The following is an 18519-nucleotide window of genomic DNA, read 5'->3' as shown; positions in this document are numbered from 1 at the left end:
TATGTAAAAAGTGTATAGATTGAATAGATTAAACATTCATAGATTGTTAGAAATTATGTTTCCACAATTAGTCCTTTATAGATTTGTCATTGTTTCTGAATAATCTTGAATGAACACATCTTTGTTTTATCACTTGATGGGAAAAAAACACAGCATTTGAACTGATCACTGTTCACTCTGAGAGACTGGAGGGGAAATAACCACTGATTAATTCAGTCAGTTCTGTTCTGTTCACAAAACGTGATGTCATTTTAATAGGGCAATTAAACATTTTTAAAACATTGTCCATTGTCATCTTAAGTGTGTAAGTGCTCTTCTCTGTTTTGATGATGATTAGACTAGCAAAATATTAGACATCTCTATTCAACTTGTTCAACTACTGTAGCTTTTACCTGATAATACCTTTGCAGGCAGGGGTTAAAATGTAAGGCTACGGTCACACTACAGCTTGCGATGCTTTGCGATGGGTTATTGATGAAAATGAGGCATTTGATAGCGATGCTTCCCCAAGCTTCAGGAAGTATTCCCAAACCCATCTGTGAGTATTTGCCGCTTAATTTGCCAATGAAAACATCACCACTAAATTTCAACGCATGCATGGAAAATTTTTTGTGACATTGTTGGCCACTCATGAGGTGGAGACACACCAAAAAAACAACTTGCGACACTTGGAGAACATTCATGGCACGATTGGTGGTGATGCTACCCATATTTAATCACCAAGTATTCGCAAACCCATTGCAAGCTGTAGTGTGACCAGGGCCTAACCTAAATAAAATAAATTTTTTGTAAAATATGCTCATGTTTTCTTAAAATAGAGGTGTCAGATTACATTACTGATATAAAAACCCAATTTTGGTCAAAACATGATTTCTCATCTGGCTGTTTTCCAAACTTCAGCCCCAGCCACACCCGATGGGTTTTCCCCACATATCTCTATTACATATATGCATCTCAAGGAAAACTGAAGAATATCACATCCAAGAGCTGAGAGAACATCACTGCATGGGGAAAGCCATGACCTAATGGTTAGAGAAGCAGCTTTGGGACCAAAAGGTTGATGGTTCAATTTCCTAGACCAGCAGGAATTGCTGAAATGCCCTTGAGCAAGGCACCTAACCCCCAACTGCTCTCTAGGCTGCTCTGGGTATGTTGTATGTTGCTCTGGATAAGAGCATCTGCTAAATGCCTGTAACGTAATGCTGGGTGACAGATCTATTTACATCGGATCATGTTTTATGCAGGCTGTAGTATTACTGAAAACAAACAACCACAGAGACAATTGCAGCAATGTCTGACATGTACACTGCATACACACACACACACACACATCACAAAACCCATTCTACTCCATAGAACTTTATTAGAAGTAGCCAAAGTGTCATGGATCAAGCATAGACCTTATTGTTTTAATACACCATTTATTTCCACAGAGAGTGTTTGTCACAGATGCCTAACCAAACTACTTCTGTTTAATACTGTAAATTGAAGCATATTCAAAATGGGGATAATTATTATAATGACGATCTTCTGGCCAATGAAGGCACACAACAAGACATTTCTTAGGTCAAAATTAACAAATACATTTTGAGAAAAAAAAAAACAATAGCCATGGGAATAATGTACAATTATATAATACATGAAAGATTAAATAACGGTACATTTAAATACATATAAATACACAATATCCAGTTAATTACTGCAAAATGACCCTAAGTGATAAATAGGTGCGAACATTTTTTTTCCAGTTTGGCAATTATAGAAGCATAGCATCATTGTTTTTGTTGAGGTTTTTTTCCCCATTTCTTGGTTTATATATAGCCAGATCATGCACTTCTTTCTGCAGCCTGTTACATATAAAGCACATTTGTCTTAAAGTGTGGCTAGTCATTAAAATTCCACTCCCTTGAAATTAAGCCAACATACACACACTCACTCATTTGCATAATCAAACCTGAAAGCAAAATGTATCAATGTAAAAACAAAGCAAAAAAAAAATAAAATACTAACATAGTATAACGTTTAGCACTGTAGATCCAGTTAAAGGTAGTATTCCACTGTCTGATAAACAGAAAAACACTGCACTTTCACAATACTCAATACTCAACAATTGCATCTATTGTTTAGTTACGTAGATCTAACTGTACAGTCTTGAACCTGACTTTTTTTAAAAGTCATTTGTTGTATATTTTGTAACAGTTTGTTTTCATGACCTGTCACGTTTGGAACGAACAGCATTTATATGAACGGCTGATATTAAACAGGAATAGTCAAGCCTATTCCTCTTTTTTTCAATAGCGGCTCTTGTTGAAATACAGGGTGTTCCTGCACTGGATTTACTCCGCAGGTTACACCCAGTACCACCACCGTGTCACGCCACTCGCTTAAATGGTTCAGACTCCAAATGGCAGTGTGTATGTGAGAGTCACTGACATATTCATCTAGTGCTGATTTGACCTCTGAGCCCAAGTGCTTTCTGTTATGTCACTAATACAGCATTGGCAATCTACTGTTCGACTTTGCAGTTCAGTATATAAACATAATGACTTTTTGTAGCCATGCAGATTCATATGCCCAAAATGTTTCTTAATAAATAATTCTAATATTCTCAACTGTGTACTTTTTTTCAGTAGTAAGCAGTCAGGTTTGAAATGTTTCGTGGAGGGCAATGTATCAGTAAGGTGCTTGCCTCATTCTTCCTGGGTCACTGAATTGAAAAGGGAGAACCATCGACATGATGACATGTCCAGCTCCATAAGCTTCAGATTTCCCTTCTTGTAACATGTAAACATAATGTAGTTCAAGGTCAATGATCGAATGCATGATTGATTATTCCTGACTGATCCAGCCACTTTGCCATAGTCATTCAATGCTCCCTTTCTAACTGAGACGGTTGCTGATGTTCAGGGCCTGCTGATACACTTGAGTCACATCATCCAGATCCCCTAGTAGGGAGAAGCTACCATTGTCCCCAGGAGATCCTGGTGGACTGCGAGTGTTTTTTGAGCCATGGATTGCGGATGCTGTTTGCAGTCCCCTGAATCCTGCCATCTGCAGTAGATCCTCGGCTGACAGGCTGCCCCTGATGTTGGGTTTAGGAGAAGCAGGTGGCCAATCCACTGCCATACTCGAGATGCCGATCTCTTCCCTCACGACTGAGGTTCGAATCTGACTCTGTGGTAAGTTTGAGTCCAGTGTGGCTGCCACACTGTGAGATGAATATTTCCCGTTCCTCTTCAATATGCCCTTCCTTCCAGGCACCCTTTTAGGTGGTGAGCCATTGGGAGGCGGAGCCACAGTGTTGCATCCTAGCAACTCGGAGGACTCGCTACGCTCCGGAGAGGAATAATAGCCAGACTCACGCTGATGGTTGTTTTTCAGGATGCCTTTCACGGGAAGAGAAGGCATCGTTTTGGCTGGTGAGCCACGTGCTGCTTCCTCTCTCTCAGGACTCGAGGTGGGTTCAACATCCCTGTAGCAGATGGAGCGCCGCAACTCAGCCTCGCACAAGCTTTGGGACCTCTGATCTCCGGTGCTTGCTCGCGTTTTTAGGATACTTTTGGGTCTTTTCACAGCTGGCTTCTCCTCTAGAATGGTCCGAATGCCACCCTCGTTTTCCTTTGAGGACCTCCTGAGTCGACGGGTTGAAATGGTCCCACTGGTGTTGGCGCCTGAATCAGGGCAAGCCAGTTTGCTTGGCTGAGTCTCCGTGCGACTCTGCCAGTCAATAAAGCGAGCAAGCATGGGTGAGCTGTTCTCTCGTTGAGTCTGGCAGTCACACACACTAGTCTTCCAGCCCCAGTTCACCCACCAGTGGTTGGCGATGTCCTCTACAGTAGCCCGGCGATCTGGGTTTACCATCAGCATCCAGCGAATCAGGCCACGAGCATCTAGACAGAAGTCAAGGTCATTGATAAAAGGACTTTGATATGTACCACAAGTAAATGCTTATAATCAAGAGATCACACACACACACACACACACACACACACACACACACACACACACACACACACACACACACATACCTGATGACTGGGGAGGTTCCCTGTACTCCCCTTTGCTGATTTGGCGTATGAGTCTTTTGTGATCTCCTCCGTCGAAAGGCATAGTGCCATACACCAGAGTGTACAGCAACACACCAAGAGCCCAGCTGTCAACCTGCCAACATAGAGGAAAATCAGTGAAAACCCAAACATTGTATCATCACAAGTGGTTTAAGAGTGTGTTTAAACTAACAAGCTAGTTCTCACTAGCAAGCAAAGCAATGAAGCAACCATTCGTTTTCTACGTACAGGAACAACACAGCTGTGATTCAGAGATGTGGAAATATGACAAGTGACAATTTGACCTGAGATTTTCTCAAGTCTATGCAAAGTAGGTATGATGCAGTAAAGTGACAAATCCAAACAATTGTCTTGAGTTATTCCTCAGACCCACCCAGTGGCATGCATAGTCCAACATTTCTTCAGTTCCCCAGTCACAACTTTAACTCTGCAATGAGTTCACATTTACTGTTTGACTTCCAAAAGTGGAAGAAAACCTCATAACCATGGTTTCATGGTTTCACCTTATCTATGACCTCCAACCTCTACAACCACTTATCTACGATCTCTCATTTGGCAGATGTCTTTATCCAGACTGCCTTACATTTATCTCACATATACAACTGAGCAGTTGAGGGTTAAGGACCTTGCTCAAGGACCCAGCAGTGGCACCTTGGCTGTGTGAGTCCAATGTCCAGTATCAGAGATGCCAACATTGACAAATGAAAAAGAGTAGCATCTCCGAGTGCAGTGAGGTGATGCAGTGAGGCTTCCTATTAGGCTGGGGGTCTGGGGGCTGATAAGGCCCCCAGAAACCAAATTTCAGGGAAGCTCAGAGATACAATCTGGGCCTTTTTGAGGAAAATAAATGCAGGGTTTACTATACAGTATAAGCTCAATTATCCAAACTCTCTGGGGAAAAAGTTTGGCTAACTAAGAGGATGTTCAGATAAAAGGGGTTCAGATAACGGAGCTTGTACTGTAATACAGTGTTTCAGGAGTTTCATCATGATCAACAACAAAAGCCAGTGTAAAAGACAAAAGATTTATGTCTAGGTCTTTCAATAACAACAAAATTAATACTGTAGTTACTTCCTGAACTGTGCACCAGTCTAATACTGGACTTAATAAAGCCAATATTGAAAGATGCCCATCCATACAACATTTAATGAAACTGACTATGCTGAAGTTACTTAGATATTGAAAGTTTCAGTTCTGGAACACGACCAATGAAAGTTTACTTCCAGGAAGACAACTACGCATCACTACTGCACATTTCTTAGCACTGCATTTAACACACACTGTGGTTGGCCGAGAGCATGAATCAGGTCACCACTCGGCCAATCGCAGCGCAGCTAACATAAGGATACGGAAATTCCTGGAATTATCCGAATCAGTGTAAACAATGACATGTGAACAGTCTGAACGCTGAAAATATGTTTGATGATTTGACTGATACACAGGCAAAACCAGCTGAAAAACGTACTATTTTCAGGTCTATGCGTCGCACCATAATTGTGCTTCAAATCCATAGCTGCTACGCACAAATCGTCTATGTTGGCATCTCTGCAGTACCATTGATGCCTCTTTTGAGTGTGCATAGCTAGTACAGTTAGTGTGTTTTGCTAATCTGCTAATGAAGCTAGCATGAAGATTAGCACCTAACATGTAAATCAAACTTGTTCTGTTGTGTACAGGTTGTATACTGTGCTCTAGGCTATACATTTTCTCATCAGAATGAATAAAATGCTGGACATCCACAAGTCACAACATCAACCAGAATCTGTGGTTTGGTGTGCAAGTCTGGAACCTAGAACCGAACCAGTACATACTACATACAGGTCACTTTTTCAATGGAATAAAAACATGTATTCTATTCATTTCTAGCAGGTTTCATTCATTTGGTTTCATAGCATGCAATATTGCTAGCATATCGCTTATCCTACATGTATTACGTCACTCTACCCAATGGAGAATGAGTGCTGAATAAAGGCCAATTTATGCTGACAACCCAGTCCTCGCAGACGGTGTCGCAGACAGTGTCTGCGTAGCCCCCCCACCTTCGCAGACGCTCTGCGCGCACCTCCCAAAAATTGTGACCACCGCAGAAGCCTCGCAGACAGCGCCGCAGACAAGAGGGCTCTGATTGGTCCACTCTACATCCGCTGTACACGCACTTCCACTTTCCCGGTTTTTGTTTTCACGACCGGCATTTTTAAAAACACGAGCGAAGATGGAGCAGCATGAAGAGCGGTTGATTGAGGAAGTGAGGAAGTACGTACATCTATACGACTCCAGTTCTAGTCATTATAAAAAAAAAAAGTTCTAGTCATTATAAGTAACCAGAGGATAAACACTCCACTAACCACACCCACCAACTACTCCTAGCGACTTCGCCCCCCCCCCGCGTTGTGCCGGTGAATAACATCGCGCACGCCTATTCCCCCGCTCAACAATAAATTACAACTGTCTGCGAAAAGCTATCTGCGAAAGCCTTGTCGCAAGAGCATGCAGAGGCCTTAAGGTTTACAATATTGCATGGTTGTCAAGACGACGTGACATCAGAGGTTGTAGACGTAAACGTCCATGCTAACGAATGACTGTGACAATTTGTAAACAAACATGGCCTCCAGGTTTGCTTCGTTAAATACGGAAGATTTTGAGAGAATTGTGAAAGAGAAAGATGCGTTGAACACTTGAAAGGAATGTGTATGTATAATAATAATTACATTGGCTGGCTTTGTTTCATGGTATATCAGATATATTCCATTCAGCTAGCATGACACATGTTAGCTGAATGGAATATATCGGATATACCACTCAACGCCAGCCAATATTATTTAATTATCTATGTACTTTTCCCTTATATCTCACCTCATTAACACCACTTCTCTTTATAAACCTTAAATAAAAACATTGTGCTTTGAAGCTGCACAGAAACAATCAGCACATAAATCAGGCTGATTATATACGCTGGCTCTGATTGGACGGAAGAACAATCAGTCCGTGTTAATGTGTACAATAGCTGATTAGAGCACAGGAAAGTCCACTCCCATGATTGCTGACCTGTCTAACCCACAGGAGATGAGAGGACTTCTGTGATTGCTGGCACAGAAGAGAAGTGCGGAGCCTTTCCCATAGAGCAGGAAGACTGTTATGAAAGAATCACTACGGGCCCAGTGGAGGAATGTGGTGTGTGTGTGTGTGAGAGAGAGAGAGAGAGAGAGAGAAATAAGAAAGAGCAGTGCTTTGCATGTAATGCATGTTTTCTGTATCTATATCTACTGTATGCATATATCTGAGTGTCAATAAGTGTGTTTATGCATCAGAAATAAATGGATACGTTCTTGTTCCTTTTAGAGAGCAGACTTTTCTTTTTAGTTGCTTGCTGACAGAACAGAGAGATAGTGTTTGGGTGCCACATTACTGCTGAATTCTGTAAATAGTTAGGAGATTAGTCCTCATTCCAGCTGGCAAACACTCTGATTGTCTAAAGTATGATAAACCAAATGGCTGACTGGGGCCTGAGATGAACCTTCATCCTCAGCATGCAGCAAATTCTGTGTGTGTGTGTGTGTGTGTGCGCGTGCGCGTGCGTACATGTGTACACACCTGGTTCCTCTGGAATCCATCAAGAAAAAAAACATTGTTGTCGTCGTTGTTGTTTGGGGTTTTTTCAGCGTCTTATCTTTAGTGTTAATGAAAAGTAAAGTATGTCTAATTAGGCGTTGATGTGCCTACAAGGCTTTATTGTCCCTTTTTTGCTTGTTTCCATTACATGTTCTTGCTGGAAATGTACAGCTTATGGTTTGGTTAAGTTAAAATATATGTGGCTACTAGAGCACGTATATTATTGTGACTTCAATTCATGACTTCAAATTCAAGTCCTGTGGCGATGGGCAAGCAGCGAAGTAGCAGGCGCGGAAACACTGGAAGCTGTAGTCACGAACCTACGCACAGGCGGCCCGGGGCATTGACTACTTTCACGTTACCTGTAATGCTTTGCGCCTGGAGGGGTAACCACAATATAAACAAACTACAACACGGCATTGCATACTAACAGTAATCTTTCAAATTTAAATCTCCCTAAACCTTTCAAAGAAGTGTCAAAGCTAACTAAACCAAAGCTTAAAGAAATCTGCAAAGCCTTTTCTGTGGATTTCGAGAAATCAATCGGTAAAAAAGTGCTTGTAAATATGGTATCGGACACTTTGAACACCTCTACTTCAGGTGACAGTCAGCAGCCTTCTCAGTCTGTCAGCACAGGTGTTCCAACAGTTACTGACCTACGGAAGTTAAAAGACTGGCAGAAGAGCTGAGAAAGTTTAATACTGATCATAGAAGAATCCACAGTGAAATGGTTCTTGCTGGCTGCTGGTTGCGATGAGGAAGCCATAAGAAAATATAAACTGCTTCGTGCACGGGAACACAAGCAAGGAATTCACTTGGTCAAGTACTGTAAACACAGCAGAACTGTCAAATTTATTTTTGAAGTTGATTTTGATTTCCTTCACTCTGATTTTCCTCGAGCTCATATGCTACCAGAGTACAACAATCTTTGGGCTGTTAGAGGAAGCTGTTAGGACTACAGGGTCAAATGCTACATTCGAGTCCCCTACAGAAACACTAAAAGAGGAAGCACATGTAAGCTTACTGACGCTGCGTCGTCTGCGCTTTGTTTTGGGAGATGATCCTTCGATAAAGTCGTCCTTTTCAGTTCTCTGACTTTTCCTTGTTTTTCAGTTTTCGCACTTTTTATGACTAAACACAAAGACAGAGGGGTTGTAGTCTTCGTGACTTGGATCATCAGCCTTTACTCCACCACTGAAGTGTGTAGAACACAATTTTCAAGTTATACCACAGATTCTCAACTGGATTGAGGTCTGAGCTTTGATTAGGCCATTCCAAGACATTTAAATGTTTCCCTTTAAACCACTTCAGTGTAGCTTTAGCAGTATGTTTAGGGTCATTGTCCTGCTGGAACGTGAACCTTCATCCCAGTCTCAAACCTCTGGCCGACTCAAACAGGTTTTCCTCCAGAATTGCCCTGGATTTAGTGCCATCCATCTTTCCTTCAGTCCTGACCAGCTTTCCTGTCCCTGCAGATGAAAAATTTCCCCACAGCATGATGCTGCCACCACCATGCTTCACTGTAGGAATGATGTTCTCAGAGTGATGGGTTTGCGCCACACATGGCATGTCCTATGATGGCCAAAAAGATAAATTGTAGTCTCATTTGACCAGAGAACCTTTTTCCATGTGTTTGGAGAATCTGACACATGCTGTTGGGCAAACTCCAAACGTGTTTTCTCAAGCAATGACTTTTTTCTGCCCCCTCTTCCATAAAGCCCCACTCTGTGGAGTGTACAGCTTAAAGTGGTCCTATGGACAGATACTCCCATCTCCACTGTGGCTCTTTGCAGTTCCTTCAGTGTTATCTTTGGTGTCTTTGTTGCATCTCTGATTAATGCCCTCCTTGCCCAGTCTGTGAGTTTTGGTGGGCGGCCTTCTCTTGTCAGGTTTGTAGTGGTGCCATATTCTTTCCATTGTGCTATAATGGATTTAATGGAGCTCCCTGGGATATTCAAAGTTTGGGATATTTTTTATAACCCAACCCTGATCTATACTTCTTCCAAACTTTGTCTCTGACCTGTTTGGAAGCTCCTTGGTTTTCATGTTGCTTGCTTAGTAGTGTTGCAGAATCAGGGTCCTTCCAGAACAGGTTGATTTATACAGACATCATGTGACACATCATGTGACACTTTGATTGCACACAGGTGGATCTTAATCAACTAATTATGTGACTTAGGAAGTGAATTGGTTGAACCAGCTCTTATTTAGGGGTTTCATATGAAAGGGGGTGAATACCTATGCACACTCCAGATTTCTTTTTTTTCCCATCTTAGTTATTGTTTGCATCACAAAAAAACAAGTTGCACCTTTAAAATGGTAGACATATTGTGTAAATCAAATGGTGTTAACCCCCCAAAAGTGCATTTTAATTCCATCTTGTAATGCGACAAAACAGGACAAACACCAAAGGGGATGAATACTTTTGCAAGACACTGTAAATAAGATAGTGAAGGTACTCAATCTTGGCACGTGGAACAAGCGCACTCTACTGGGGGCTGGACTTCCCAGCATTAACACTCTTGAGCAGAAACCACGTGCAGCAGAGATGAAATGCATCACCGAGGACCAGAAGAAACAAGCTGCATGAAGGGCTCGAACTATTGCCACCCCCACAACCAGAGCATTTTTTTAAGGATTTTCCACTAGGAGACCAACTGGTCTGGGCAATACAATCACAGGCCCCAGAGTCCATGCGGCTGCACCGCTGCGGCATATTCTGTGATGCAAAATGGTTCACCAATCACCATACAGACAAACACACTACAGTGACTACACAGCTATCAAGAGCAATTACCAAGCACAAATGTTATGTCAAAGACACTCAAAGTTACACAGTAATGACATCAGATTCTGACATCAGCCATCTCAGTAACCAAATTTTAGTTTTGTTTTTCTTAACCAACATGATCTTGTGTGTATATCTTATAAAATAGATCTTCGTTTTCCTTGTTAAATGTATACTTACATGGTACTTGGTTAATTAATTGCAACTGATTGAACCAAATGATAAGACATGACTTGGTTTAAAATTTGGTCTCCCAGTGAAGCTGGTTTGGCATTGACTAGGAGACCAAGGCCAAGTTTACATTAGACCGTATCTGTCTCGTTTTCTTCACGGATACACTGTCCGTTTACATTAAACCGCCTGGAAACGCCGGGAAACGGGAATCCGCCAGGGTCCACGTATTCAATCCAGATCGTGTCAGCTCCGGTGCTGTGTAAACATTGAGAATACGCGGATACGCTGTGCTGAGCTCTAGCTGGCGTTGTCATTGGACAACGTCACTGTGACATCCACCTTCCTGATTCGCTGGCGTTGGTCATGTGACGCGACTGCTGAAAAACAGTGCGGACTTCCCCCTTGTATCACCTTTCATTAAAGAGTATAAAAGTATGAAAATACTGCAAATACTGATGCAAATACTGCCCATTGTGTAGTTATGATTGTCTTTAGGCTTGCCATCCTTCCACTTGCAAGTGGTAAGTGATATGCACTGGGATCACACGCACAGCGGCTCAGTCCCGAATCATTGCTTGTGCACTACACTCGCGCGCTCTGTGAGCTGCGCAGGGCCGGAGTGCACACCCTCCAGAGGGCACTCGCTGTTCAGGGCGGAGTGATTTGGAGCGCAGGATGCCTGCGGAGCCGAATGTATCCGTGTATTGGTGTTGCTGTGTGCACGCAAATCGTGTATTGGTGTTGCTGTGTGCACACTAATCGTTTTAAAAACGTTAATCTGATGATCCGCTGATATGGTCTAATGTAAACATGGGCCAAATCTGGCCACTGGGAGACCATTTGGTCTCCCAGTAACTATGTTAAAAAATGCTCTGAAGAATTTTGAGGTAGTCCTCCTTCTTCATTATTCCATCCACTGTGTACAATGAACCAGTTCCACTGGCAGTAAAACAGCCCCAGAGCATGATGATCCTACCACCACCACCAGCTGGTACAGTGTCCCTCTGTAGGGACACGACAGCGCCTACCTACGTGTGCCTGACATGTGGACATACCTTCAAAGCCTGGATTGGCCTCATCAGTCACCTCCAGAACCACAACTGCCACCCACCAAATTAAAGTCATGGTCAGCTTTGACCCCAAAGGATGAACATCATATTATTGTACTAGTACCCTAGCAGTTAAGTGAACTTTCCCAGCTGTCTGAAAAACAAAGTCACTCACTCTCTGATTTGGTGTCTTCAAATGAACTCTGCAAATCTATAGTTGTGGTTGAAAATGTTTATATAAAGTGACATGAATGTCATCTTGGATATGAATGTCATGGCAATATTTGGGTTTTCAGTAATTTCTTTGAACTGTTCTTTTTCTGTGGCAGAATGTACAGCATACATCTTTAATTAAAAAAAACTCTAGAATTTGGTGCCCAAGTTTTAATTTTCTTTGGGTTTTCTGAAATCAACACAGGGTCAAAATTACACATACGCTCACTTAGATTATTAATTCAGAGGTGCTGAAACTTCCAAAATGCCTCTTATCTTGCCAAGGCCGAGGTCTCTTAACTTCCTGCTTGTGATCATGATCGACTACAGCTGGTAGCTTCTCTGTGCCTTCATGAAAAGGGTTTGTTTACAGCACTCATTGGATTGACCAACACACAGTAAAATGGGAAAGTCCAAGGAGTTCAGTGCAGATCTGAGAAAGAGGATCGCAGATATACACAACTCCGGAATGTCTCTTGGAGCCATTTCTAAACAACTGCAAATTCCAAGATCAGTTCAAACAATTGTATCCAAGTTACTGTGAGGTGTAGTCACTTTGCCAAGCCACTTTGCTTCAAGAAAACCCAAACTGTCACCCTCAGCTGAAAGGAAATTGGTTTGGATGGTCAGGAACAACCTGGGAATCACCATGGCACAGCCCTGCCATGAACTGGAAGCTGATGGATCACTGTCTACAGTTCAGATCACCATGGATTAAAAGGCTGCTATCCAAGAAATAACCCCCTGCTCCAAAACTGCCACCTTCAAGCTTAACTAAAGTTTGAAGCTGACCACATGGACAAAGAAAAAGCCTTCTGGAGGATAGCTGTATGGTCAGATAAGATAAAGATTGAGTTGTTTGGCCACAATGGCCACCATGTACAGAGGGACACTGTACCAGCTGGTGGTGGTGGTAGGATCATCATGCTCTGGGGCTGTTTTACTGCCAGTGGAACTGGTTCATTGCACACAGTGGATGGAATAATGAAGAAGGAGGACTACCTCAGAATTCTTCAGCATAAACCATCAGAATTTTGAACACGACTTGCAACTTGAGAGTTACAATAAGACCATGAACCTATGTAAACATGCATCAGAGCTGGTTGTGGAGGATAAAGCAGGCTAACATTAAGCTTAAAACAAGTCCTGACTTCAACCCTATTGAAAATATATGGACCATGCTTATAAGTCCAGTCCATCCCAAGAAAAAAAAAATAACTGAACTCTACCAAGTCTACCATGACAAGTCATGAAATATCCAACCAGAATTCTGCCAGAAGCTTGTTCATGGTAAACAAAAATGTTTGGTCAAGGTGAATCTTGTGAAGAGACATTTTACCCAAATATTAGGTGTGCTGTATGTATATTTTTGACCCTGTATGTTTAATTTTGACCCTGTGTTGATTTCAGAAAACCCAAAGAAAATTAAAACTTGGGCACCAACTTCTAGTGTTTCTTTTTTTTTAATTAAAGCTGTATGCTGTACATTCTGCCACAGAAAAATAACAGTTCAAAGAAATTACCGAAAGGCCAAATATTGCCATGACATTCATATCCAAGATGACATTCATGTCACTGTATGTAAACTTCTGACCACAACTGTACATCTTCTTCACCAAGGACTTAAACAAGCTTTGAAACAAGGTTCTTTTGTTGATATGGAACAGAATGTGTTATTGAACTTGCTGCTACACTTCTCTACATATTATGTTTTCTACCTAATTGCATGACAGGATTATGACAGCATATAAGCAGTTAAAAAAAAAATCGGAGAAAGGGCAGGAGGTAATATTCTACCAATTCATCCTACCAGAGTTGTAGCTTGATAGTATTCCTGATTTATTTGTACTAACATGGTGATGTTTTTGATGCAGACTAAAAAGCACTACTATATGCCGCTCTGGATAAGGGCATGAGCCAAATGCTGTGAATGTAAATTGTATTGCTCACCTCTGGGCCTCGATATGGCCTTCCATTTACAATTTCAGGTGAAGCGTAGAGAGGACTGCCGCAGAATGTCTGCAGAAGCTTGTCTTTGTGGTAAAGGTTGGACAAGCCAAAATCTGCAATCTGGGGAAAACAGAACGTGATATATAAGAGATGTACTATCCGATCTCTCTCTCTCTCTCTCACACACACGTGTATGTGTGTGTGTGTGTGTGTGTGTGTGTATATATATATATATATATATATATATATATATATATATATATATATAAATATATATATATATATATAATACACACACACACACACGTGTATGTGTGTGTGTGTATGGGTCCGTCTCAGAAACTGGTCTTTCATTTGGGACATTATGGTCAAAAAATAAATTTTCTAATTTAACTATTTTTTTTGCATTTACCGAACACTCAATGTTTCTTTTGTCATGTTTAATAAGAATAAAGATAGCATCTTGCTTTATCTGGCCTCCACTGTGGAAATTTTTTTGATTAAAATCCAAATGCTTTTGTAAAATTGATTTTCATATAAAATAACTACATCATGAAGAATTAAAGCCCCTCCTTCACAGATGAGTGAAAATATTGAATAAATGTCCTCTTTTTGATTGCTTGGGTTAAAAATGCCAAGTTATGATGACTGAATTGATTATTCACTTAAATATGAATAATATGATACATTTTGGGTATTTGATATGACGAAATAGGACACAACGGAAAAATCAAGAACACACCGGAAAGATGAGAATAACGGCGGTGGTAAAAGAACAGCGACTGTACCGGCTGAAGGTCACGCGGGTCTCTGCTGCGGCACGCGAGCAATGGGGCATCACTACCGCACCGGATGGAGCGCGAGGTGGGGGCGGGGCAAAATGACTGGTCGTAGATTCTATCAAAAGTTCGATCTAAATTGACCATGGTCGCAAAATATTGGCCAAAAATATGCAAACACTACGAAATATGAAAGTAAGATGAAAAAGAAACATTCTATTGCCTTATACTGCAAAACTAAAACAAAATAAAACCGTCAAAACTCACCTTTTCAGTGATAACGTCCGAACAGATCACCCGCGTAACAGAAAGACCGCAAATGGAAGCACGATCAACTTCTAACTGTTGGAGTGGAAAATTCCATTCTACACAATGTGTGTCCTTCCCCGCACACAAATAACACGCTACGGTAAAAAATAGACCACAACTCATTTTATAGCTCAGAAATTCATACAAGACCAGCTACCATCCTAACATATTCTGTAAGAAACATATTCTATACCTAACTTTCAGCTTTCGTTTTAAAAACCAAAATCGCAGATTTATAACAAAATTTTTATATGGCGTAGTGATTTTAAGTTACTACTTTTGGTGAGGTAGTGACCTTGACCCTGAGGCTTTCCGTTTAGATCAAAACACACAATCGTATTGGTTTTGGGTATGCGGAAAATGGAGTTACAACGGTGATCAAATATTTTGCATGATGTTTTATTACGGTTATGATTATTCTGTGAGCGCACCAATCCTTACGTGTATAAAGTTACAACTTAAAATACAATCAGTGATAATTGTAGACTTTTCAGTGGATAACAACCTTTTTAAGGGAATGCGATGTAGTCAACCGTTCATCATGTCCCAGATCAAGCCGCCATTTTTCCACAAATTTGCAGAATTTTTGCCAAATTCTGAATAGAGTATTCACATCAAAGATTTAGTTTTATCTGTATTATTTCTTTCATCATTTTATTTCAAATTAAAACCAACATCACCATTCAAAACCGTATAGTTTATTGACTGTGAGTATATTTAGTGGGGGACCCCCACAGTACCCAGTTTCTGAGACAGACCCATATATATATATATATATATATATATATATATATATATATATATATATATATATATACACACAGACACACACACACACACGCATGCACAATTTTTAAGTGTTTACATGGACAGAACTGGTCTAAGTTTTACCTTTATATTGTAATTGTCATCTAGCAGCACATTTTCCAGTTTTAGATCGCGGTGCACCACTCCTTTCTGAAACACATTAACAGCATCATGAGATCTCTATACAATCCTGAAAAATAATAATCTAACCATGACCCGGCTCATGTTTACATACTCTATATCTCATATCTGTGTATCATCTGCACATCATGCACGTGTCATTGATTGTGAACAAATCTGAAATACGCTCCATACGCTCAGGATTTTATTTCACAATCTGTGGTGTAGACATGTGTGTCGCAAGTGTCCCAGGCAGCATGTGCACCTTTAATTTGGCTGTGTAGAATCTTTTTTTCTTGTGTGCTCACTTCACATCAGTTCACTATGAACACAAGCTGTGATTCTTAGACACACCCGCTGCTTTTTCCACACGTACACACATACTAGAGGAAGTGCGTTCTACCCTGCACTTCCCTGCATCCTGTATAAGGACTGCTGTGTCCTGACCTCTCCTCTGTCATGTTGGTCTGCCCTGATATACTGCTGTGGTCAGCAGGGCGGCAGCTGGAATCCCCCAGCTGAGCAGAGAATGACATCAGCAGCCAGATGTACAAGCCCACCTCTAACCTGCCTCGACCAGATGATAGACTTTCTGACCAAATCCAAACAGTTACCTCTGTGATCTGATGTTCATATTAGTTTAGTGATATACAGTAAACAATATTTATGGAAACATGAACATAAACCCTACATGTTTGAAGAGTCTCTTGAGAGCAGCTATGTACAATACAGTGTAAATAAGTACATACAGTGGGATAAAGTCTAAGTGCTTTAAAAACCTGAACAATATTATCGCAATACTACAAATCTGCTTAAACTTTTGAACAATTCCTACATAAATTAAGGTGACCAGACATCCCCGTTTTCCAGGGACAGTCCCTGTTTTTGATGGCCTGTCCCTGGCTGGAGCTGTCCCTGGAAATGTCCTTGTTTTTAACCATGACCGACAGACCTGAAAAAAAAAAAAAACAACAGACCGAAACATCTCCCAGATTTCAGCAGATCCATCACGTATTATTTTGTGGATCACTTTAAGACGGGCTCAGGCCAACAGCGTAGATGTTCTAGAACACCTCTGGCGAGAGCCTTTCCAGTATTTTGATTGGTGGAGCTGAGGAACAACTTTTTAGCGGTGCGCTAGAACCTTTGCCTAAACTAAAGTCACTCAGTCAGCTTTGACAGATCGCTTCATCCGCTCCTGGACAGGTGAACCATGGTCTTTTCTTGTAGGCTGAACTGACATTGTTTGTCATCTGTTATTTAGCATTTAAATGTGTAAGCTACATTTTGCGATGTTGTATATAACATAACATTGCTTGTCACAATATATTGAGATGTAGCGGTTGACTTAACAAACCGTAGCCTACTGCGGCTAAAACTAGCAGGAGAAAGGTCAGTGCAGCGCCAATCAATCAGCTGAAGTTGTTGCTAGACGTAGCGTTGCTGTAACAGAAATCTAGTTGAGGTAAAATTGTAACAGTTCAATGGCACAAGCTAACTTACACACATTTGGTGTGTTATCCCACAGAGTAGCTGGCTGTGTAAAGCTGTAGGCTTATGGTCATGTTACTGAAGTGTCAGTAATTTGTATAATTTGTTGTGATGTGTAGCGGACGACACATTTTGATTAAGGCTACTCATTTAGGTGAGGTCGTCAATTCAGCTATGGCTACAATTTAGGCTATGGGAGATCAGGAATCATTTGTATCAATAATAATAATAATAATAATAATAATAATAATGTTACCATACCTTGAAATTGCTTGGATTGAGGTAAACTGTTTCAAAATCCCATATTTTATTCAGAATAGAACATAGATGACATATCAGATGTTTAAACTGAGAAAATGTATCATTTAAAGAGAAAAATTAGGTGATTTTAAATTTCATGACAACAACACATCTCAAAAAAGTTGGGACAAGGCCATGTTTACCACTGTGAGACATCCCCTTTTCTCTTTACAACAGTCTGTAAACGTCTGGGGACTGAGGAGACAAGTTGCTCAAGTTTAGGGATAGGAACGTTAACCCATTCTTGTCTAATGTAGGATTCTAGTTGCTCAACTGTCTTAGGTCTTTTTTGTCGTATCTTCCGTTTTATGATGCGCCAAATGTTTTCTATGGGTGAAAGATCTGGACTGCAGGCTGGCCAGTTCAGTACCCGGACCCTTCTTCTACGCAGCCATGATGCTGTAATTGATGCAGTATGTGGTTTGGCATTGTCATGTTGGAAAATGCAAGGTCTTCCCTGAAAGAGACATTGTCTGGATGGGAGCATATGTTGCTCTAGAACCTGGATATACCTTTCAGCATTGATGGTGTCTTTCCAGATGTGTAAGCTGCCCATGCCACATGCACTAATGCAACCCCATACCATCAGAGATGCAGGCTTCTGAACTGAGCGCCGATAACAACTTGGGTCGTCCTTCTCCTCTTTAGTCCGAATGACACGGTGTCCCTGATTTCCATAAAGAACTTCAAATTTTGATGCGTCTGACCACAGAACAGTTTTCCACTTTGCCACAGTCCATTTTAAATGAGCCTTGGCCCAGAGAAGACGTCTGCGCTTCTGGATCATGTTTAGATACGGCTTCTTCTTTGAACTATAGAGTTTTAGCTGGCAACGGCGGATGGCACGGTGAATTGTGTTCACA

The 18519-nt window shown here is 41.2% G+C and overlaps 1 protein-coding gene across 1 annotated transcript in view; it reads right to left on the bottom strand.

Annotated features, from left to right (window-relative positions):
• Window positions 1–1343: 1343 nt before the first annotated feature.
• The window catches only part of nuak1a (NUAK family, SNF1-like kinase, 1a), a 37530-nt gene continuing 20354 nt past the window's right edge, over window positions 1344–18519 (bottom strand). The window contains exons 4-7 of the mRNA XM_060902928.1: window positions 15830–15895; window positions 13851–13970; window positions 4029–4161; window positions 1344–3890 (exon numbers count right to left, since the gene is read on the bottom strand). Of these exons, the coding sequence (XP_060758911.1) occupies window positions 2881–3890; window positions 4029–4161; window positions 13851–13970; window positions 15830–15895 (1329 nt within the window). The 3' untranslated portion in view covers window positions 1344–2880. The remainder of the gene's footprint in view (window positions 3891–4028; window positions 4162–13850; window positions 13971–15829; window positions 15896–18519) is intronic.

This window comes from Neoarius graeffei, chromosome 21 (assembly GCF_027579695.1).
Source record: "Neoarius graeffei isolate fNeoGra1 chromosome 21, fNeoGra1.pri, whole genome shotgun sequence".
Classification (NCBI taxonomy): domain Eukaryota; kingdom Metazoa; phylum Chordata; class Actinopteri; order Siluriformes; family Ariidae; genus Neoarius; species Neoarius graeffei.
Note: the sequence above shows the minus strand (reverse complement) of the source record. Positions and strands in the feature narration are given on the sequence as shown.